General features: G+C 37.7%; 1 protein-coding gene across 4 annotated transcripts in view; it reads right to left on the reverse strand.

Moving 5' to 3' along the window:
* Positions 1-2,128: 2,128 nt before the first annotated feature.
* WDR37 (WD repeat domain 37) overlaps positions 2,129-25,547 on the reverse strand; it is a 44,050-nt gene continuing 20,631 nt past the window's right edge. For 2 of the 4 annotated variants that reach the window (XM_086864442.1, XM_086864436.1), the window contains 8 exons: positions 25,080-25,151; positions 23,112-23,156; positions 21,331-21,407; positions 19,326-19,563; positions 18,673-18,814; positions 7,597-7,731; positions 6,803-6,917; positions 2,129-5,285 (listed from right to left, as the gene is read on the reverse strand). In XM_086864442.1, the coding sequence (XP_086720568.1) occupies positions 5,154-5,285; positions 6,803-6,917; positions 7,597-7,731; positions 18,673-18,814; positions 19,326-19,563; positions 21,331-21,407; positions 23,112-23,156; positions 25,080-25,151 (956 nt within the window). In that variant the 3' untranslated portion in view covers positions 2,129-5,153. Of the gene's footprint in view, positions 5,286-6,802; positions 6,918-7,596; positions 11,601-18,672; positions 18,815-19,325; positions 19,564-21,330; positions 21,408-23,111; positions 23,157-25,079; positions 25,152-25,547 lie in introns of those variants that run through there. The other 2 variants (XR_015279528.1, XM_086864453.1) reach the window with 2 other exon arrangements.

Here is a 25,547-nt window from a genome sequence, read left to right on the forward strand (position 1 = left end):
CTTGCATACACCACAGAAGTTCCAAACTAAGGAAAAGTCTTCCTCCATAACTCTTCTGCATGACTTGAAATCACTGCATGCTCCTTTCCAAAGCCTTAAGTCCCCTACAACATCACTGCAAGTCTGTTTTTCCTTGCCAATTAAGGTGCACAGACTTGATTCAGCCTTTTCTAACCCCAGGCCATTAAAGCATCCAGCCTTTAGGCAACTTCCATCATTAAGAATTTTCATCTGAACAATTAAAGAAATTATGAAGACGAAAAAGCGCACATTGAGATCAGTCAGTTCTCTCCTCCCAGCACAGGACTGCTGGATGGTTTTGTTTCATGGGTACAAGACTTTAAAATAAAGATGTAAAGAAATTTGTTCTGCCCTAGAGAGAAGAGAAAGATCACAAATACAAGTGGGAAAGGAAGAACACAAAAATAATGTTAAACTCAAATGCTAAGTATGACAAGTTTTGGTGGAAGGAAGCAGAACTGTAGAGTTTCCAACAAAGTGTGGTTGAAATGAAGCTTCAAGTGGAGTCAAGCAACACAATTAAAATGCAGTGGTGGCATTACACTGCACAGCAGTTACCAACCAGGCTGAAGCTTCCATTTTCAAAACAATTCGAGGCAGAGGCAGGGCTTTTTTTTTTCTACATTAACTCTCTTCTATTGTATATGCCACCACTGACACTTTGCACCATTTCCATTTTCCTAGAATAAGTCTGAAGGCTTGAATTCCAACTACTACATGGCATGCTGAACCACGCCAGAAACTCCCCAAACCTGTATGAGGCATCCAAGCTGCTAATTCAGGAGCTTGGCTTCAATGCTGCAAATGCTCACCAGCCTCAACCCTACACCTCTGAGAAACAGCCCCTCGTGGTAGTACTGAATGTTCTCACTTGGAAGCCATTGACAAGCAGCACATCTACAAAATCCCACACTGCTCCAGTATAACACCTCTCCCAGTTAATGGTATGTTTTGACCAGGATTTACAGTCTGAATTAAACAGGATTTCCTCTGTAAGCTCCTGCAAATTACTTATGTTCAGAAAACTCTGACCTGTGGGAATTAGAAAAGGTAACAACACTCCTTAAAAATAAAATATCACAAGGCTGAGTAATTTTTTCAGTGACATACTCAGGTCTCAACAGAGCATTAAATAAAATTTCTATGCTGGTCTAAAGAGCAAACTATGGTGCATGACAGAGTGGTTCTTCTGCAGCTTAGCTTCAAGTTTAAACACAGACACTCCTGAAACTACTAGTTGTGCATGATATTTACTCACAGGTTTAAAACAATACTAGAAATACTAAGTTAAAGTCAGCTGGCAGTAAGGCCTGATTTGGAAGCCCTCAGCCAAAATCAACTAAAGCCCAGGGTTTGGCATTCTATCTCAACCCAGCCCTTATGTCAGTTGTGCTACCTTGGAACTCCAGTCCCTTGTTTTTGGTCCAAATCACCAGCAACTCTGATTAATTCCAAATGTGGCAATGAGGGATCCTAAAGCACATTGAAGGAGAATAAGGTGCACAGAGCAACATCCTGCACTCAGGACCAGCCAGGACTCTGCCTTGGCTTCTGAAACCCAAGGCTTTCTACAACAAAAAGTGCTTTAGGTTTTATTCCAACACTACACAGCTTTGGTGTGAACATGGGTGCAACAAGCAACCAACCTTTAACCTACAGAAAAACTGAGTTTTCTTCATCAGAGTAGTTTTGCAGTATCTTCGCTGTATTCTAAATGTAAAAAAAACTTGTTTTGATTTCATTTTAAAATGTCAGTTTGTAAAGTGGGGCGAAAAGTCACGTGGAAACTTTTGCATAATCTGCATAACAAGATGCAATTACAATTTTTTTCCATACAGAACAGGAGAAGACATTACAAATGCACACCTGAATACCCTTTCAGTCTAGATATTTTACTGGCAGCATGACCATTAGTGCTACAGAAAACCTACTGTAATAAACAGACTTGGTCTTCTTTTCCAAACTAAGCTCATCAATACCTTAGAAACAAACTTTTTTTGTTGAGTAGAAAAGAGTGGAAAGTAAATAGGAAGATCCTTTGACTACAAAAACTTAAAATATTGACATCAACAGCAACCTTAATGCAACAGAGAAGAACAGCAAATTACAAAAAAAAATTGTTAAATGTTTTAATGCATTTTGAATTGTAATGAAGAAAAACATTTTACATCTAAAAACAAATTAGCAGAATAATAAAAAGTGGTTCCACATAACTTATAAATTCTTTTTCCCAAAAGGTAGTTTTCACAGATTTAGGCAACAAATAAGATGTTTCATTCAGATCTTTCTGATTGTAAAGTATACACAAACTTTGTGAAAATTTATGTGCATTGCTTGAGAGAAAGACACAGAAGCTTGGTTTCACCTGGTGATGAGTTTTCTGTGAAATTCTGCACAATACTGAAACTGTAACTGCAACTCTCCTCCATTTAATGAAATGCTGGACATTGTTCAGTGCTGAAAAAACACTCTTTACAACATTTAGAGCCATGAAATGTTTTCCACGTATTCAGTCAATGTAGTATTATTCACTACCCCTGCTCATATGTTTTGCTTCAAGGGGAATGGCAGTTTGGCTTACCCTTCAGTACAGTATAGAAAACTAAATTGTGATAGTTCAGTGTTCAGCTGATTTAAGTATTAGCCTGCTCATAAGAACGTGGCTCTAGCACCTTGTTTGGTTGATTCTTTCCAAAATGAAACCGTGTAATCACCCATTTCTGGTGCCAGAGGATGGTCCCTCTGGTGATATAAAAAGCTTGCAGCAATGATGATTAAACTGCATAGAGTCCAGTGGTTCTGTATTATATATGTATGAGATAAGCTTAGACACTTTAGTTTAGCAGGACCAAAACCAGTGACCCTCTCCTCTCCCTCAGGTAACAGGAGAGCCATTGCTCCAGATCCTACATGCAGGCCATGCTGGAGAAACTGCTTGTACTGGCCAGACATTTTCCTCTTTTTTTAAAAACAGCGTAAACCTTTGTAAAGTTCTCTCTGTTACCAACTAAAAGAAAGTGAGTCTTGTTTTCTTAAGGAAATAAAAACTGTAACCCAACATCAAATGGCTTTAACCCAGAGTAACAAATCCAGGAGAAGAAAAAAAAAAAAAAGTGAGAATAAACATTGTCACCATCATTTAACTCTTACCACCAGAAGACTTAAAACTCTGCAGCTGCTTTCTGCAACCTCACTAGTTTTAGTATTTAAATTACTTCAGCACAATTGTCCATCTTGTATCTCAAGAAAATATTCCCAAACCCCACAACAGAAAAAAACAAGGGATCAAACTACTCTGGTGATGTGTACTATAAAGACACTACAAATATTTTGAGTTTCCTTAATGTTACAGTCCAAAACTATGTTTAGAACCCCTGTTTTCCTTCCGTTCTTCAATGATGCATTCCTTATCCCATTCCACTGTACTCCCATGCCACATAAATGTAAGTTAACAGGAGAACCAGTTAACACATGTCTTAATGTCATTATAAACAATGCTGTAGAGGACACGAGCACAGCTGTAGTTGCACAGAACTATGATGATGAGATAAAAGGCTCCTAATACTTCTGTCAATCCACCATGAACCCCAAGGTTCCCACTGTCAGAGTGCACCCTTCCTTACCCCCACCCTTCATCTTATACTGTGATATGTCAGACATCCAGGGGCAGCATCTCCCTTTAGCCAAAAAACAAGTGTCTGTCTGAAGCAGCCTTTCCATTCTTTCCAAGACACCAGCTGCCACCTTCATTTACTGACAGCAGCAGCTGCAGCGTAACGTCCCACTGCCAGTACAGAACCAGCTAAACACAGTGAGGAGCAAAACCAGAGTATTATCATTTGGGAGAAAGAAGGGAGAGCAATGTTAACTGCCCCCTTTTGGAACAGGACCGGGACTGCAGCGCCCCTGTCATGGCTGAGAACAGAACGGTGACAGATGATGCTGACTTAGTGTATTGCTCCACTAGCTTTACGTGTTAACTACCTTAAGGACCACAAGTAGTATGATTGTCTTTCCTCTCCTGTCAGAGACAGAACTTCAGCCAGACACCAAAAGTGCTTTTTTCTAGGCTACAGAGAGATTTGATGCATCTTGACTGACATTCATTTTTGAGGTAGTACTCATTTACTTTGTATTGCTGGCTCAAAATAAAAATATGGGAAGTGACACAATTAAAAGTATGCTCACTGTAGGTACATAAACAAAATCATCAACCCCCAAATAAACTGTTTCCTTTCTGGACAGATCACCAAAAGGAATTAATCCTTCTTACAAAGGTTAGCTCCACCACATTCACTGGTAAAGTCAAACTTTCATAAATGGTTTATAACAACAGCTATAAACTAAAGTGCTTCAAAATTTGCTTGACTAGATTTCAGTGATTAGAATTGTAATATTCTGGTTTTTTGCTAATATGAAATGTGATGAGGTTTCAGAATCACTTTATATAAGAAGGGCAGAATGAATCTTTTCCTTTTTTCAAAATAAAAAGTACAAAAAAGATTACAAATAATCCTGGCAGTCTATACTCACTACAAGTTGCTTGCATTTTCCTTCTCAAATCTACTATTTCTCTATTAACCAGAGTAAAAATGGAGTTGAAGTTGCACTATACGGCAGCACTAAAAAAAGTATTCAAATCAGATGCAAACAAGAAAATGTTTACAATCATACAACTAGTGAAATTCACACTTCATTTCAAAGTTTTAGCCCTGCAGATTCCTTTTAACACAAGGCAGATATGTAGAGTCATGGAAAAACGTAACAGACTGTTTACACTCTCTACAGTAATTACATAAGTTTCACATTTATGTCACAAATGTAATGCCCTACTGTGTAACTATTAAATGCTAAATAACTTATGAACATTTATGTGCTCTACACAACAGTGAACATATTGACCAGTGGATGCCAAAATAGAAAAGTTCATACACAAGACAAACTAATTTTTAAAAAATCACATTTCTCTGTACAACCCATGCAAACTGTGCACAATGTGGTAACAAGAACAACATTTGCTCAAGTCTCCCCTCACGGGAGAGCTTTTACAGTGATAGCAGACCAGTGTTCAGAAAAGTCTGCCCAGGTGTAGAAGTCCACGGCGACACAAACGCAGAAACTCTCTCAGCGCTTCACTTCTCTTGTAGCAAAGCGGGGATGTTGATGTTCCAGCCGATGGCCTGACGGTCAAACCCACACGTGAAGAGGTTGCAGATGGGATGGTCCTCGCACCAGGCAGAGCAGCAAACCATCCTCCTGTGCCCCTGCCACAGCGTGGGAGACAGCACCGTTACTGATTTGGGAGCTGCTGGGACAGCAGCTCACTGCAGCTCAAAATGCAACCCTGCCAATCCTCAGCCTACTCTTTGCAAACAGCCCTTGAGAATCCCAAAGGTCATTGTTAGCTACCATCTGCAAGGTAAAAGTCTCCACAATGATGTGACTCCTTAGCACCAGCACTGCATCCATAAGGATAGATGCATGCAAAAAGGTGCATCAAAACTTTGCAGTTTTCCAAGGTCTGTTTGCTACCTAATTACATTTTCTTTACAAAAGCAAATCAAATTTTGATTTTAGTGTTTTTATTTATAAAAGCAGTCTTAAAATAAGGAACTACTTGCTGGCAACTACTTTGTAACAAGCCTGCAAGACTAAATGTCCACATTGTTCATAATTCAGGAAGGATAATACTGCAGCCGGAAGAATGTCATACTGATGAAAATAGTTCAATAGTAACAAAAATGTCCAAAATAGGATTCTGACCAACATTCAGGTTAAAAAAAATAAAGTCATGATTTCAGTAGTGTCAGCCTGAATGGAACTAGTAAGTAGAAAAAAAAAAAAACATGCACACACACACACAAAAAAACCCCTCAAGACTACAATAAATTCAAAAAACCCACCTAAATTAGAAAAAAATCTAGAAGAGATTAAGCAAGTTTTAGAATTCCTTCCTAAATTCTGTCAAGAACTGCTGAATCAACCCCAAAAAAGGCCTATTTATGTGACATAATCCAATTAATTTCACTTAGTCTGATTTGCTCCATTAGTGATGCTTGCCATGCCAAATAGTGCCATAAATGCACAAAACTTGACGGCTGCAGCAAGGACCTTTTATTACATGGTAGGATGTATCTAGAATATTTGTGAATAAGCCATTAGAAGAAAGAAGAAAAAAAATTTAAAAATTGAAATTCATCACTAAATCATACAAGGAGAGCTCACAAAACTGACCCTCACTTTTTCCCCTGTTTCTGTGTCACAAAACCACAGAATGGTTTGAGTTGGAAGGAACCTTAAAGATCATCTGATCCCAGCCTTCCTGCCATGGGCAGGGATGCTTTCCACTACACCACTACAGGTTACTCAGAGCCCCATCCAGCTTGGAATATATAAACCAGTTAGACACTGTAATTAAAAAAAAAAAAGTACCACCATCCATTAAACCTCACAGCGAGCCATTTTTTGATACAATTCACATTGAGACATTAAAACACATCTGAAATGCTCTTACACATTTTTCCATTTCATAGGGAAGGCAGATATATGTTTCATTTTAGTAAGGGGAAAAATCATGATGAAATTCACTTGAAACACCATTTCTAACTCCAATAACAAAGTTTAAAACATTTCATATTGGCCTGTTGGTTATTTTTAATAACTAACAGCACATTTATTCAGACCAGTGCCGTTCAGCATCTGCTCAGCTTTAAGCTAGAGATACCAAATGCCACTGTTAAGCCGGCCTGAGGAAGGACAGACACGCTGAAGGGGCAGGTACCTGTCTGTTGCTGCGAGGGAGCCGTGCCAGCCGCACCCCTGACATGTCGAACAATCGAACCTGCCGGTTGTCGTGGGGAAGGGCGATGATTCTCTGGCCAACACACACGCTAATCCTGCAGAGAAAGAAGGGACAAAAGGAGGCTGTGTGGGAAACAACGAGCCTGGCAAATAGAAACTGACAGCACAAATTTAAGCTCACGGGAAGGGACGCAGCTGAATTTTTCCTGGCTAGAATTCACAAATGGAAAGAGAAAAAAAAATATTGAACCATTAAGGTATTTGCTATTGCACTGGATCTTCGAATAGCCTTAACATCTGCATTTTTTTAAAGAAAATTTTCTAAAAGCAATGTGCTTACTGAAAATTAATGTTGATCACACCCGCACTTTATAAAACCATTTCAGACCTTTTTCAAACACTTATAAATCTCAAGTTTAATTTCAGGGACAAAAAATAAATGTATATTCAGTGAATTAATGGAATAGACTATTTCAGTTGAAAGGTACCTGCAACAATCATCCAGTTAAACTACCTGACCAATTCAGGCCTGACCAAAGCATAAAGCATATTACTAAGGGTATTGTCCAAATACCCCTTAAATACTGGAAGGCTTGGGGTATCCACCACCTCTCTAGGAAGCCTGTTCCAGGATATGACCACGCTCTCAGGAAAGAAATAAAGTCCAGTCTAAACCTCTGTGGCACAGCTTTAAACCATTCCCACATGTGAAAGAAATTAAGAATTAATTAAGAAGGCATGAATTAAGCAAAGCAGTAACTCAGACCTACTTACCTGTTGACTGCAGAATCTGTGCGGATCGTTGCAATAGGAGACCTCATGTTTTTCAGATCCCAGACTTTCACTGTACGGTCATCACTACCAGAAACAACATTGTCTCCCACAGTGAAAACTGCAGATGTTACAGTGCTAAACAATCAGGAGTAAAGACAAAGATGTCAAACTCTGTACTTCTTTATTAAACTAGCATCTGATTTAAAGTTTTACTTTCTGTTCCTGTGCTTCCTTTAGCATATGCAGCTTGCCTTTTTTTTAAAGCAGAATAATCTGAAATGTTAAAATTCCAAGTAGTTATTTTTGAATAAAAAGATATTCTTACAAGAAGCTATGACATTTAAGGTGAATAGGGCTTGACTGGCCCAAGTGGTAAGAGAAGCAAGCCAAAAGTAAAGACTCACTCCGGAGGCATCTTTCATATTCCACTGATTCTGACATGAGCTAAACAGGCCCAGTGTTGAAATCTGAACTCACTTTTGAAGTTCTGCTCTGTCCAGCAGGTTAACCCAACTCAATTAGTAGCATAGAGTACAAATCTTCTTAAGTGATTTGAAATCAGTAACCAAGCTTTTCTGTCCATCCAAATACTTCTGTAGAACTATCCCAAACATTTTCACTCACTGCACAGACTCTGTGGAGGTCCCAAACACCTGAGAAGTAGCTAAAGCTATTCTGTACACACATGAACATGTAATCCACATACTGAGTCCCCAATATAGCTCCAGTACCAATAGCTACAGCAATCCAACAATCTCTAATTGTGATTTCTAGTCCTGTTTTACAAGCAGCTGAAGTCTGACAGTCAGATAAAAAATGGCAAATAGTAGTAAGAAGCATAAGCATACAGTTTTTCAGATTTTACCGACTATACCTAGAATTGCACAGGGGCAGTCAGAGAAAGACCCATGAGAATATTTCTAGCAATTGAAAGTGCAACATATTAATTCCAGAAGCTATTTTATAAAGAATTTTACTTTAGAATTTTATTATCTTCATATTTTACAGCTTCAGATAACAGTATATCATCAATATACTAGGTTCAAACAATTTTCATAATGGGTCTATGATTATTTTTAAATATTTTTACCTTTATTTCATATTAACCAATTAAAAGCCTTTGTACTATAATTTTTCATCATAATTGTGTGAATTCCCAACTCAAAGCCAGTTATTTTCTGCCCACATAATGTACTAACAAAGCATTTTTTTCTCTCCTTATAATCATTAGGGAAGGCTTCTCAATTCTGTTTCTACAGATTTGATTTAATGACCTATCTTGTAACTTGGGTCATGCACATCAATTTCTTAAAATTTAGTAATTTTAATTTAAGTTGTCAGTTGTTACTGTCACTTTAGTTGTTCTGCAGAAATTTGAATTCATGTCCTATCCAAGCTGCTGATTAAGATTAGCACAAGCCAGGTCACAATGGACCAGTTTATGCAAGCCTCTTAATTTAAATTGACACCAAATTAAGTTTTAATTAGGATGAAGGCCCACTTTATTCATGATACCAAGTTTCCTAACACATTATTAGAGTGCAGCTATGCCACCAGGGAGATGATTACAGAAAGAACCAAGAGGTCTTTGACTAATCTTCTAGACTTTATGAACAAAAAGTCAAAAAGTTAAAATATACATGAAGGCCACAACTGCTGAGTCTCTTTCATCAGGCACCTTCTTTGGGAAGAAAACTTACTCATGCAGTCAAGCTGCTGCACAATATAGCGGGCATGTTCTTACCACTATCTTGTCTCCTACCAGCCCAAACTCCTTTAAGTTTACCAACATCTGCACTTCTCACTAGTCCTTTACACAAAGAAGCTCAGAAAAAAAATTCAGGCTTTCACTCATCTCTACAGTGCTGCAACATATCTGAAGCAATGTTTATAAATTTAAAATTCTCTCTTCAATCTCCATAATTTGCACACACATTGGGAGACTTCCTAGCACACAACAGCATAAAGAAATTCAAGTCACAGAAAATCTTGAGGTGAGCGAATATACTGGACTTTAGTATTCTGCTGCCAACAAACAAATCTGATCTGTTTTCCCATCATATATTTTATTCCAATTACGGCTGGAATATTTTGTGAAACTGTCTTAAAATAACACTCCACTTTTGGGTGCCTTTTTTCAAAACTTTAAAGAGCTTTCCAGCTTCTTTGATCTCATATTGGTTTTGCTTTATCATTTATCATTTTCAAACATGGTTAAGTTCCTTTGACCACATAAGGTTCTCTAATCCTTAGATTTATCATTTTTAAATGAAAATATTCAAAACTATTGCCAGGAAAACAGAATGCCAATCCCAGGTTAGCTCAATCCTTCCTGCTCCTCCAAAGACTCTCAAAAGATAACAAAATCCTTTCCAGCTTAACTTACTTTTAGAGCTTAACTGTTCAGCTATTACTGGGTACACCAAGCAAAAGTTTGTAAAATAAAAATGCAATGAAATGCTGCTGTAGCTCTCTGGAAATAGGGCAAGTGATAGAAAGGCAAAGGAAAAGCTGCTGGTCTGTTTTTAGGGACAACTCTAAAGGTGCTTAGCGGTCTTAACCCTCCATTCACCCTCAGCTTGGCCCTGCAAGGCCCTGCAGGCTGGGACATGCATGATTTGCAAGAACATGGGACTATGAAAACAATCTTTTACATAAGGAGTGTTGAATATAATGGCTAAGTAAAAAAGCACTTCTGACTGAACCCAGTGTTTATGACCAAGATTTTTGGTCCCAGTTCCAAAGCAAACAGCATATGGATGTCTGCATAACACTCCCTGTGCTTTTACAAAAATGAAGCATGACTCTTCTATGGGAAACACTCAATTCAATTCTCAAAGATATCCCATTTTCAAAATGAGATTGCAAGGCTTGAAGTTTTAACTTAACAACAAGTCCAGAAAGGCCAAAACAGTATCATTCTCACAAACCTGACAGCTCTGGGAACGGTTATCAGCACTTCAATCATCTGAGTAAAGACAAAGTGGCTTTTTGGGGTTGTTTTTTTTTTATTATTTTAAAGTGGAATATAATGAGTTCATATTTTAAAAAATCACATGCATCTAAATTCAAAAACATGCTCAACACCACTGATTTAAAATACGAGCAAGTGCTGCTTGCTCATAGATCTTATGCAGTACAAATTACATTCTGTCTCCTCTGATACTCCAGCTGGGGCATCTCTTAATATGACAGATGCATTTCAGCAATTTTTTTTCTTGGTTCTGTGCTTGTTTTTTTTTACTTAAAACAAAACAGTAAGAAGAAGAAAAGCCACTTTCTGTGTATAGACTAAACCAGGATTTCAGCCCAGCTAAAAGGGAATGGTGAGAAGAAAGAAAGGGACACAAAGTCTATGGGAAGAAAGAAGTTAACAGAAGCAGCCAATAAACAAATAACCTTTCAAAAGTATTGCCTCCATAACCCCATCCATATCACAAAAATTAAAAGCTTTTTTCCTCTATTTTCATGTGGTTAGATTTAATATTTGTTTGTATTAGTCTTCAGTTTGTTCTAAGCCAGATAAAACTCTGGTTAACATCCCCTTGGCTAAATCAATAAAAAGTGTAAACAAAAGATCATCAGCTCCTCTGTTAATTGAATGCTAAAAGACATTAGATTTTTAATAACTCAAAAAGATGACAGGTATTGTAGGACATTAAAGAAAAAAAAAAGGAACAAGCAAAGAGGAAGCAGTCTTATGACACTTCAAACTGTGGGTCCCACAGGGAGTTTGGTGTGCTACAACTATTCTCCAAAAAAGCTTCAGCCTCCGCCAAACCCCAGCAAAACTCATTTATCTTGTCATAGGGAGCAGCCGAGCGTGTACTTCCAGCTGACAGCGTGGCACTTCCTCACCACACACCACTGCCTGGCCTCGAACATCCTGCTCCCTCCGTGGGTCTCAATCACCAGAAATGCTGTGGTGCTCGCACTCCTCATTAGGCCGAACAGCTGTCTCCCCAGTCACACTGAGACACAAAACTGCTTTGCATAACAATCTGCTGAAATTTCACACATAGGGGAAAGGGGGGAAAGGAAAAACGTTGAAAATGTTGGACCATGAAATGCTGATGCAGAACTCTCACTGGCAATGCACCAAAAAAGAAGTTAACACTGTTCTTTCCATTTTGATTTGCAACCTAAACTGGGATTTACCATCGAACTGGGGGACAATACATTTTCATGGCCTTGAACAGGCGTATACATGCATAAATCTGTTTGTGGAATGAAAATGGACTAAACCAGAGCTTTCAGATAAACTTATTCAAGGTAACTTGAATACATACAATTACCTACAGTTATATGCAAGCAGCAAAATTTGAGTGCTCAAATATGCCTCTCATTTTAAGTAATTAAATTGAGAAAAAAACCCTAAAGGAAGCTCAATTTGGTATGACATTTTCTGGACAAGTTTCCTTAGTTTTTGGGGAACAAAGCATATCCCCACATCAAGCAGCCTGAGGGGAAGCCAGGAACTGCATTTAAAACCTCCAGATGTGGACAACCCCACTGCCCATCTCAACAGGAGATGGCACTGACCACAGGAGGCCCAGGTAAGGAGCGCACCGTTATCTCCACACTGGAGTGCATTCAGGATTCAGAATTGCTAAAAGCACTTGACACCAGGAAGAGCTACACACATAATTCCACAAGTCTGTCTGTGGATTTATCTCCAAATATCTGCAGAGCTTTTTTTCTCCAACTTAAGGAACTGTAAGAGTTCCTTACATTGTAATTCCATGAAGGAATTACAGAATCACAGAATCATTTAGGATAGAAAAGACCTCTGAGGTCATTGAGTCCAACCTACAATCAAACACCACCGTGTCAACCAGACCATGGCACTGAGTGCCATGTCCAGTCTTTCCTTAAACACCTCCAGGGACCATGATTCCACCACTCCTGGACAGCCCATTTTAATGTCTGATTACCCTTTCTGTGAAGAAATTCCTCCTAATGTCCAGCCTAAATATCCCCTAGCAACTTGAGACCATTTCCTCTTGTCCTGTCACTGGCTGCCTGGGAGAAAAGACTGATGTGGCTACAACCTCCTTTCAGGGAGCTGTAGAGAGCAGTACTTTGATAACTCCAAGCCAGTATCAGGTTGGGGGAATGTTAGAAGAGAAAACTTGGAATTCAAGCTGTGCAAGACAGAAAGGAGTGATAACTTAGATGGGCTGAAGTCATGTAAAACCTGGTCCTAGTATGTCCTGAAATAGATCTATGAAGAAGCACTCAGCATGGGAAGTGAGGCATGTTCAAAGCAGGATCCCTGAGCTATCAGTTATTAAGACTGCTAAAAACTCTAAGAAAACCACTGAATTCTTATCATGCCCTATTACATCTATGTAGTAAATGTAAACCAAAAGGTTTTTTAAAAATGTTCAGAAGCGCTAGTAGCATTTCAAAAAAGCTAACCCTACAGCTTCAAGCCCAGGCCATCATCTTCATTTAAAATATATTCAACATGAAAATGTAGGATTAGAACAGTGTGTGAAATACAAGTTTGAAGCCTTTTTTCAATGAAATGCAAGAGGAAAAAACTCCCTCGGCAGACAAAACAAGGAAGGAATATTAACAGCAATATCAGAACCACCTAGTTAATCAGTGAGGCTTGGGGAGAAAATTGAATGTTTCATCACAAAAATTTTGCATTTCTTACAGAAGCTAGATTGAGATATCCACACATGGGGAATGCCTAAGGCATTCTTTGATGAGAAACAACAGAAAAATGGTAGACAAAGCATCACTAAAGTCATTAATAACTGAAGCAAGAACAGGACTATCTTGAAAAGAACAGATGTGTTAGACTGATCAAACACCACTGATAGCATCCAACTTGATACACTTTGTTTGGCACAAACAAAAGGTTTTGACTAAAAGCCCAAGCACAGATTTAGTCAAAGTTGCAAAGCCTGCATTTTTAGGACTACATCTACACATGCTTTAACTTCACTAAGAAAGTGTGGTTGGATAAGAATACAGAGCAGTGACCTTGTAATATTGGGCATATCTAGAGCAAGACTGCCCTCCAGCAGGGATGTCCAATGACATTGCTGCCTGGAGAAAAGGCACTTCTCCCCCTGCCATGACCTGCTCTTTCAAGAACAATATATTCAAAACAAACACAAATAAGGTATGAGAATTAAATCTTGTAGATCCAAGAATCTGAGAAAGTCAGCTGACCTTGGCAAACCCAAGTGTCCACAAAAACTAAAGCAACTACCAGTCTCTTGAATCAGAATGCCATTTTGACATTAACTCTCAATTCACTAAATGTCAGAATTCAGCGCAGCATCCTAATCAACAGCTGCTTAGTAATGTTTGTATTTTTAATGCAGATTCTTCAGCAAGCATAGGAGTTGGAAAACATAAAGTTCAAAGAAGACATATTCGCAATTCTCTAATTTCAAAGTTCTCAGGATGAAGCACAACTCACAATTCAGCTGCACATTCAAAGACATACAGGCAGCAAATGAACAGGAACTTTCCCTTCTGGTCTCTTAGAGCCACACAAGCAGAATGAAAGGAGATAGAATATGCTGCAGTCCAAAAAAGCTATAAGCTCTTTATGAGAAATAAGATCCATGATTAGCAATTTTTTCCCCTGAGTTTGCCTAGAAAGTAGCACACAGATACAGATTCCACAGCTATGAACACACATTCATGCTTGATGCAATTTGGCCCTACAAATCTAGCCACAAAGATCAGTAAGTTTTAAAAGTAAAAAACAAACTATGTAATTCTCTGGGGCTAGGACTAAAGTACCCACTCCAATTTATGGGGGTTTTAAAGCAAAAAATGCACTTAAGTGCCATGGCAAGGTGATGCATAACTACATACTGAACAACCAAAAAGCATTAACAAAGGATATTTACTTAAGGAGAGCAATCCAAAGCTACTTCTGAAGACATCACTTTATTCTTTGAAGGATGGTATTTGCAAGTACAGACTTGGAAGCCCTACATATTTTTTTTTCAAGCATTTCAACTACTGTGTACCTCTGACAGTCACTAAAGAAAACAAAACCCATTATTATTCACCAAATAATTGTTCTGCTGAATTTAAGTATCAATATACTTCAAATGTATAGCAAAATCTGTAATTTAAACACTGCATATGAATCCACTAGCTAATAAACATTCTGTTGCCCATAAGGGATTAATTTATTTTCTGTGTTACTAACCTGTCAGAACAAATGTATAAAATCTGTGAAGCACCTGGCTAGACCTGTATAGACTAAGACTTCTTTTTTCTTTTTTTTTAAACTACATATGGTAAACATTTCCAGCATTAAGATTTTAGAAGGTTCCACACATCAAGACACATCCTAGCACATGCAGAGTGCTTAAAGGGACAGAAAAACTCATCAAGCAGATATTCAAGAGCATGTCAACACCAGAGTTCCTCAACTAGGCCACGGTGCTGGGAAAAGCAAAGCCTTCACAGCTGGGACAAGATGGGCTGTGCAGGTGTCAGCAAAGGCAAGCACAAGTGAAGTGGAATGAAAGATGCCAGAACCATTTTGCTCCACAAAACAAAACCTTAGTTCAGTTTGAAGAGCTCTAATCAATAACCTCTAAACTGAATAATTTCTCAATAGAAGAACAGCTGTTATTATCAATCATGTATTTCAAAGCAGTATCTGATCGAAAAAAGATATTGTGGTATGAGTCACCAGCATGATTTTTGGAGGCTTTAACTCAGGAAATCAATTTAGTTAACAGGCCACAAGTTAGTGCCTGGATTATAACATAAATGAAATCTTTTACCAGGTCTCTGTTAAACTCTTCATATGGGGATGTGACACAGCACTAGTAAGACAAATTCCTATTGGTGCAAATACAGAACCAGGCGATAAAAAATATTTGTATTTAAGCAAAGATCAGTCTTATTTCCACACTATTTCATATTTTTTTCATCAGTAAAGAATAAGTGAGATGAACTGGAGGCATGGAAAACCTAAAACAGTAAGTGACAAGATATTTTTACTACTATGTAAGCAGGGCACAGGCAAATAAGTCATTTATTGAACTGAAACGGTCATATTTATACACACACATGCACATATATGAAAAAAAGTAAATAAGCAACGTTTACAGAACTGGAAACTTCCATGGGAAAATACAACTTCAAAAAAGACCCCAGTTGAATGCAGGTTTGAAGGGCAAAAGTAATATCAATATACTATATTTAGTCTAGAAATGTCAAAATATACTTAGAAACACACTTTGAGGCAAAATAGGTAACTTGTAAATAAGGACAGAAAATACAAGAAGAAAATACAGGAAACTTCTATAATTAACACATGAAACAAAGCTCTTGAAAACAGAAAAATAAAAGATGAATCTGAAGCTGGACAGACTAGGGAGGCACAAAAAGTTAAACAGGGAAGTTAATTAAACACTGCAACAAGCAACGTACAGAATTTGCCAAGAAGTAAGTTGAAATCTTTACTATTGGAACCTAACATACAGTTGGCAATTCTAAAATTACCTCTGAATTCAAAACAGTTATCAATGCAAGCAGCTCAAGACAGGCAGGTTGCTCACAACAATTCCTTCCGGTCTTCATGGAAGAGAATTTATTTTCTTAAACTGTCTCAGTAGCAATGATAACATTCTGCTTTTAATAGAGCTATGTTCAGGACACCAAAATGATAGGTGATTTCTTAGTCCAATTAAGCTACAAATAATCTCTCATAGATGATGACATACCAAACTTTGACATACAGGACAATGCACTACGACTCTTCATTCTTTGACATCAATTAACTCTACAAAAGCTTTATGCACTCTGTCTGTAACAGGATTCTTTAGCCTCTCAACACATCAGCATCAGTTTTAGTTTTAGGCGATAATGAGCCGTTCCGGGTACACCGTCAGTGCGGCTCATTAAGGCAAATGAAAGCAGCCGAGCTCGCAGCGCCGCCGGGCCGGGCCGGGCCGGGCCGGGCGCTCCGCGGCGCGGTGCTGCCACCTGCTGGTGCGCCGCGGGTCCTGGAGCAAGGGACGGGACGGAACGCGATTCTGGGGTACGACACAAGAAACAAGGAGAGCCGGCCTCAGGATTGAGATGTTTGGCATCTAATTATATTGGCACAGCGCATTAGGAGTTGATCTGGTGAAAAAATAGCTGCTCTATGAGCGCCAGACTCATCGGGTGCTATTCAGCCAGAGGGTGTTAAAACTTACGCTTGAGGACTTTAAATCATCAGTGTTAACAACTGTAACATTCAATTTATAGAACCTACGCCAAGGACCTATCAAAATACTAAATACTGGGCAAATTATTCAAACAGACATTCAGAAAAGCCAAAAAAAATAAATAAAACAGTTTCTTCTGTGCTGCTTAATGTGAAGAGATTGTTGAAGTGTTGATTAGAGGGTAATTTAAAAATATTTCACCAGTAGGTAGTACAATAAAAGAACAAAAATTAAATTCCTCAAAGTATGTCTCAACTGCAAAAATATCAACACCTCATCTGTGCTCTATCTGCAGCTGTCAGTGAAACACCTTCTGTAAGGGAATTATTCCTTCCACAAATGAGAGACCTCAGCAGCCCTGGCCACTGAAAGTAAAATCAGTTTTGATACCATTAAATTTAGGGTGTATTTGGTGAAAAAGCCTATGTCAATATTAAAAACTCATACAAAGTACAAAACAGAGACAGTTGATACAGCAGACAAGCACAAATATGAAGATGATTAAAAGCTAGAGTAAGAGCAACTGAAGAGGTTGCACAAGGTCTATTCCATTCCTAAGAAATAAACTCTCTGCTAGTTTATAGGTCTCAGCAAGAGAAGCCAAAATACCAGCTAGTGGTTTTTACAGTATGCACCATCACCCAAGATCAACATCACTTAGTCTCAGCAAACATATGGGAAAACACAAATGTCAGTCTTGGTCATTTCTCTGAAAAAAACATCCTGAGACAAAGCAGTTAATCAGCTTGGGAAAAAATGCAAGCACCAATGGATACGAAACCTTCCAACTTTATATGACGTTCTAGGAAAAGCGATAGAAGGCTATCAAAGTGATGAGATGAAACAATTCTAGGATTTAGGCCACAAAATCAGGCTTACTGCTCTATCAGGAGAAGATGGCCATTTAAACCAGATGATTGTAAAGCATCAAGCAATTTCTCAAGCTCAGGAGATCAAGGCAGAAGGGGTTAAAGAGGTTTTAGTTTATATGTAGGCTAGTCAATAGCTGAGAAAATGAAAAAGAGGTTACTGAAACTCAGTCATAATGTAAATTGCACATTTGAATTAACAAAAGACAGAAATGTGAATAAACACTTGGGGTTTGTGTTTTGAGGTAGGATTAACAGTCATCTTTTATTCTGAAGAAGGGAGGTGAAATTTTTTCTGAAACACTCAAGCTCCAACATTCACAAGTCAAGAAAAAAATTATTTCCTTGGGTAAAGTATTTCCAAGTTACACCTGCATTTTCCATGTATCAGAGCTCCAAAAACCATAAAGTAAACACCAGAACATGGATTCTCAGGACTACATTTGTCCACGTCCAATAGTAATCAGTATAATAACAATAAGCCTAAATTGGTAACTAAAAATGTTACATCAGCATCACTGTCCTGACAGGCAATTGGTGCCTGTACTTTTATTTCTTATTTTATGTAAAAATTAGAAGCTTTTAAGAGTTAAAATTAATCCTTTTTTATTCACTGGTTTTAAAGGAGTAACCTTTACTTCACAGTGAGTATCAAGACAAGCAGAGGCAATCTGCTTGATCTACTGCATGAGAGTAATAATCCCAAACTGCAAGCATAACCAATGCCAAAAAGAACCTCATACCTTAAATCACCTTGGATTGTAACAATTTTTATCAAGACTTAGCATATGAGCAATAGCACACCAAGAGCTATTTTGCTGCTATTTTGGAAATTATGTACTGCTGTGCTACATTTGAAGGAGGGCAATTGGGGGTTTCTGTGAAAATCAGTTTCACAAAAGAATGAACTCAGTACCTCAAAAAGCACACAGGAACAGTTCTGGGCAGATTTGCAACTTTTTGAACTTGTGAAAACCTGTGAAGGAGCTGTCACTTACTCTGTGTGGCCCTGAAAGACATTCACAGAATGGATAGAAGGATCTCTGAAATCCCACAGACGGAAGGTGGTGTCGCGTGACGATGTCACCACCAGACGCTGGGTGGGATGCGTACAACAATGCGTGAGCTCTTGGTCGTGCCCTACAATCACACATGAGAACATGTAAGGTCATGAAAATAAGACTTTTCATTTCCACATACGCTTGGAATGAAATGCTGATGGTTTTTTTCTTTCTCCCAAACAGAAAGGAGTAACGATCATTCTGAACTTTAATCCTGTTACTGCTGTACAAGTTTGGGAATGTATTTGAAGGTAAAAACAACGCTACTCATTTCACATTCAGCAGCATAGGTTATTTCTGCTTAACACACCATGAGCACAGCAAAAGCCTTTTTCAAGAACTAAAATTTGGGTACATTCAATTTAAATAACTACTTTTTCATAGGTTAAATCATAAGCTTAAAAGAAGACGAATTCATCCTCAAGGGATTTACAAGACTGCAATTTTAAAATCTATTATAATACTGAGCAGCAGATGGTACACACTCACATCCTGCTCCAGAGAAACAACTTACTTTTCTCAATGTTTTAATATCTACAAATAATCCCTCATAAAAACAAACCACCTTTTTTTTTTGAGTGAACAAGTACCTGTAAGAGAATGGACAAGTTCAGAAGTCTCTACATCATACAGATTTGCTGTCCTGTCCCATGATGCTGTCACAGCTTGCTTCCCCCCAACAAGCCAGTCGGCTGCTATGACCACTCCTTGATGGCTTTTCAGGGAAGTTAATGGGACTCTGACAGTGGGACAATCACTGGAACCATCTCCATCCCCATCAGGTTCATCTTTATCTGAGATTTCAACTTCATCTTCTCCAGACACCTGCTGTAAAATGCAAGAGAAATAAAGATGTAGAATATAAGGGAAGGAATGTCTCTAAGTTTTATTTTTATAATGGTATTATATGGTGTGTATATATATATATTATATAACAATATGGTATTGCTTCCCAATCCCCTTAATATGAATGTGGGTAAACTAATTCTGCTGCATCCTGTCTATTCCAGTACTCACTATCACAAACTTGGTTGAAGGAATACAACCAGTAAGTTATATGCAGTTTTAATAACTCCTTTAACAACTTGCTGATGTGCAGCTGAGGGAACTGGAGTTGTTCAGCCTGCAGAAAAGGAGGCTCAGGGGAGAGCTCACTGCTCTCTACAACTCCCTGAAAGGAGGATGCAGCCAGGTGGGTGTCAGTCTCTTCTCTCAAGAAACAAGTGACAAGAACAAGAGGGAGTGTCCTCAAGTTGCACCAAAGGATGTTTAGGAATAGGGATATTGGGAAAAATTTCTTCACCAAAAGGGTTATCAAGCCTTGGGGAAGTGGTGAAATCAACATCAGGTATTTAAAAGATATGTAGATGGTGCCCTTAAGGACACAGTGAAAGACTGTGACAGTGCTAGATTAACTTAGATGGACTTGATGATATTAGGAGGTTTTTTCCAATCTAAATGATTCTATGTTTCTACCTCATTTTAAAAATCTCCTCCAAACTCTAGCTCTGAGTATCAGTCCCCTTTACTATCTGGTAAGTGTGTTACTCTAGAGTTTCATTGCAGCACATTATCAAGAGACTTTTCTCCTTTGAATTCTAAAAGGTAGGAAGCATCTAACAGGACACCATGTTAATCTTTGGGGAGACAATACTTTACAGACATTTTTATCCATTAAAAATCAAATCATTACAGCAGTATTTGTTTGTTGGTCAATACACAGTCATCATGCAGTGCTGATGTAAACTGGATGTAAAATAAATTATTTTGCTCATCATTACAGATTATTCTCTGAGCTCCACTTACACTTACACAAGGCAAAAATATCTTTCTTTTATAATACTTGGGGGTGGAAAAGACAACATTTGTATTTTCTCTCAAAATGGAAATGCCAAATCAAATCAACCGAATCAAAAATTTTCCATTCAGAAATCTAACTGATATTAAACAGTCAACTCTTGCCCCTACTTAGCCTACTGAGAAGCTCATGCTATAAACTATGTTTTCTTCACAATTTAGTAACAGTGCTTTTAAGTAAAAAAAGCATTTGACAGGCTAGAATAAATACTGACTAAATAAAGGCCTAGGGACAACAAAATCAGACAGTGTGATGTGTCCTGTCAAGGGCTGATTAGGAATCAATAAAGACTCAATCAAATAAATGCCAAAATTACAAGCCTTTACCATCAGTTTTCAATCCACAGCAACTATAGCTAATACAGGTGCCTCAATAAGTTACACAACAAAAATGTAACTGGTTTAAAAAGAACTTCATTATCACAAAAGAAAAGTTATTTGGCTGTTCATTTACAGGTCATTTACACATTTACTACCTTGAACAAAAAAGTCAATTCACCTGCTTGAAGCTGTAAATTCTATTCTGCACCAAATGCCTTCGAAAACATGAAGAAAGTCTATTTACAAAGAAAAGTTGAAATACAGCTGTTAAACTAAAACCTTAAAATCCCACCTTTGGTAGTCCTGAAATCATGTAGTTTTTTTAATTATGTGTAAATTTAAAATTCAATCTTATAAAACCTGTATCTGATGAAATTGCTGTGCAATTAGTTTAGTTGAAGCAAGTTGATGGCTTACATTGCAGTCTGCAGTTGGCTGAGGTGTAGGCAACTGTACTATGTATCTCCAGATGTGAGCTGTCTGGTCTCCAGATGCTGCACAGGGGAAGAGAAGCAAAAAAAAAGAAAGAGAGAATAAATAAGATTCTTTCCATGGGCAATAAAAAACAGCTTTAATACTACATTTAAAAATACTGTCTAAGTTGCATCTTTTCCTAACAGACACCATTATGAACTTTATAGTAAGCAAGTCTTAACATCTCAAATGTAACTCATTATGCAAAATATAAGCAGCTTCCAAATTAGTCACTGCTACAGTGAAACCTGCACTTGAATACTACACATCAGAACAGGAGTCTCACCGCTGCTCAGTATGTAACATTTGAAGAAGGCATTTAATACATCACCAGATACTCAGTTACTGTTTCTAAAAATACTAGGATTCTTTTTTCAGTGATTTCTTCCATTAAATGTTTTTACCATGGTTTTAATGAGAAACCCAAAATAGCAAGTGAGAAGCTATTCCTCTTCTGCCTTAAACAACTCAGCTTAACTAGTAGCAGTTTACAGCTCACAAGGTACCACGTGATTTTAACCCCATCTGTTTTAAAATAGACTTTATTATTAACTCATTATTAACTAAGGTTAGCTTAATAGTTAATAATCTAAGCAAGATTGTCCTTGCTATGGTCAGAACAAACATTTTCTAAACCTGCAGGGCTGCTCTTCAGCCACTCCTCTCCCAATTTATACTTGTGCTCAACATTAATCTGTTTTAGCTGCAGCATCTGGGATTAGAACTTCTTAAATTTCATCCCATTAATCATCACCCAGTGCTCTCACTTATTTGGATCCCTCTGAAAGGTCTCCTGAATGTTACAAAAATCCGCAGCACCTCCGCTTTGTTTGTTTGTGGGTTTCACCAGCAAATGTGCTAATGATGCATTCAGCTCCTGCATCCAGGTCACTGATAAATCTATTGAACAGGGCTGACCCTAGAACTGATTCCTGAGGAACACCACTGGTGATCCTTTGCCTGCCAGATGCAGCCCCATTTACTATAACTCTTTGAGCACTGTCCTTCAGCCAGCTGCCCACACAGAACAGCATGAACATCCCACAGCTGGACAACTTGTCCAGGACAACACTGTGAAGAACAGTACAAAAACCCCCACTGAAAAACAAAAAAGCTTAATCCACCACATTCCCTTCATCCACTAGGCAGGTGACTTTATCCTAGAAGAATGACAATTTAATTAAACAAAACCCTCCCTTTGTGAACCCATGCTGACAGTGCCTGATGACTGCATTATTCTTTAAATGCCTTTCAGCTGTACCCAGTATAATCTTCATAATTTTTTCAGGAACTGAGATTGGATTAACAGGTCTGTGGTTCCAGGGGTCTTTCTTCACCCTTCTTGTAAGATTGGAGTAACACTAATCAGAAGGGACCTGTCCAGACTCCCAAGAGCTTTGGTAGGTAATCAAGAGGTTTTGATTACCTGCCACAATACCCACTAGTTCTTTGAGTACTCTGGGACGAGTTCCAGAACATTCAGCTGATACATGATTCTAAGTGTCTGGTTTGCAGCAGGCAAGCACAAATGACAACATGACATGAAAAACACAGATTGCAAGATCTAGCTCTGATTTGTTGTGCCTTCAAATATAAAAATAATTCTGTCAACATAAATGCTGAAAAAGCAATAGGGAGAGAAGCTACTACCAGAACAAATTAGCAAATTACATTTATTTTCCATCAAGATTAACATAATTAACATAAGAAAAAACTTTACATACCTGTAAGAGCCACTTGTTCAGTGGGATGAAACTTTATAGAGTTTACTATATGAAGCAAAGTAAAGTTTTAAGTTAGCATACAAAAAGAATTCTTTCATAATATTTTATCATTAAAAGCATTGAAAAATCAAGTTGTCTTAAGTCTTCAGCAATTTTTGGTAGTAATCTTTTAGGTGATATAAAAGTGTGGTATCATGCAAGGCAGCTACAATTGATTGTAAAACAACACATTTTCTAGCAAGATATTTCCTGAATCTAGTGCAAGTGGCTCATGTTAGAGAGGATAAAGAGACCACATTCAAATCGTATGTAAGCTGACAGGGGATAATGCTCTGGACTTCCATAAAGAGAATGTAAGTATTCTTAATTATTTCTAACTTAATGAAAACTTATGATATGTTACCATCAACATTCTGCTTATTACTTAGGATTGCAAGAACAAATGCCTGAAAACCTGATGCAAGTAACATAAATCAGCTTTCAGTCCTGCAACCATATGTAATCAAAACATGATGTCCTGCAAGAATTCTATCAACCAACAAAGCTCTTCACTTCAGTGCATAAGATTCAGTTCAAGACAGAACTCAGAACTCATTTCCATCCATTAGACAAGTAAAATAGATGCATATGTTGTTGGGAGAGCGTGGTGTAATGAGTCTAAAAAGATACTCCTTAAACTGAACTAATCCCATGGTGCACCAGCTGCTGGCACCTAACACTTTTGCACCATTTCAAATCAACTGTCAAATAAAAAAAGAGTTTGCTTACATAAAAATTACATTGTTTGTATTATAATTTGTAGAGGCATATAGTTATATAAAATTTATATATAATACAATATATTTTTTACTGTTGTTCAAACACAGTTGTTTAAACACAACTGTTTAAATAAAGGTTAGAACTTATTTTCATAGTTATCCAGATAGAAATTTTAAAGAAAACTGCCAGCATGAAAGTTCAAGCGAGTGAATTTTTCAAACATGACTTTATAGAACTTAGAGGTCCATGCAGCAAACAACTTGAGATATCTGGACACATTAATGTGTTACCAGTTGTTTCTAAGCATTTATCTTTGTGTTGTAGGAGCTAGAACTCACAGAGCAGGAAGAAAAAGTACAACTCACAGCTGAAGCAGTTCTAGAGAACTTAATTTGATTTGTACCCTTGCCACAAAGTTCATGTGATATGCTGAGTTATTTAACCAAACAATCCTGGTCAATAACTGTAGTCCTCACTTTCCCAGGGTATGATCACTCAAAGTGCTCAGTTCACAACAGCAAGTTAAAGCTATGGAAAACCTCTCCAGCTTTGGTCTATAAAATCCTGTATTCTAACTCATTAAGAGGCAGAAGGAAGTTAATCAAGTTCTTGTCAAATTGGACACCAAAAATTAACATCAAAAACACTCACTGCACTGCACCTACCCACCCAAAGAGGGGTTTAAAAAACAGTTTCCATAATATTCATGTTGGTATAAAGAAAGAAAAACACCTATATTTAATTGTATTAAAAACAATATCTTCGTATTATGCAGCAAATTATATATGGGATCTTAAACAAAGAAGTGTAAAAAGATATTCACCCAGCATCTGCATTTTTTAACCCAAATATAACACAGATCCTGCAAGACAACTAATTTCTGATTATAGAAGCTTCTTTTGTTCTCCACATGCACAAGACCACATTGAGTTCTGACATTTAACTTCTGAGTGTTGTAACTCTGCCTGTAAATTTCTTTATATGGACTTGTTTATTCATTTAGCATTTGCAGAACTGTCTTAATGTGCCTCTCCAATAAAAAATCATATTACAAAACGTTCTCTGCATGAAAATTAGCAGAACTTCACAATTGACTTGTTAATGATGTTGGCAAATCTGCAACCACAATAAACATTTCTGAGGCTGGCCAAAACACATTTCCCCCTCCCATACTCTGTTCCCAGTTTTCACAACATGCCCTTATCTTACCTGAGCCGACATGCCCTACATATTTGACAAGGCACTTCCCTGTTTCTATGCTCCACAGCAAAGCAGTGTGATCTGCAAAGATTAAAATGCAGCTGTAAATAGTTAAAAACATATGTTTTTCAGTTTAACCCTTTCAACAAATAAGTTATCTTCCACTGTAGCATATACCATATGAAATAGATTTTAAATGTAGAACTCTTTACTACCGCCTTATATACAAAACATAACATTTTCTTACACATCTCCCCCAAAAAGTAAGGTGCTATCCTAATCAGACTGATTTGCAGCAAGTATTGAAAAGCAAATTCTACTTTAGATATTTTTTCCTAACTTGGTTTTATGTTTCTGTATAACGTTCCAGCTGTGTATCATGAGGCTCAATAAAAAACAGAGAAAGCATTCCACAGTGAAAAAGACAGTAACTACAAACAGGAATTCTATGCACAATCTCTTTACTTCCTGCACGGA

This window comes from Cyanistes caeruleus, chromosome 1 (assembly GCF_971803275.1).
Source record: "Cyanistes caeruleus chromosome 1, bCyaCae1.hap1.1, whole genome shotgun sequence".
Taxonomy (NCBI): Eukaryota; Metazoa; Chordata; class Aves; order Passeriformes; family Paridae; genus Cyanistes; species Cyanistes caeruleus.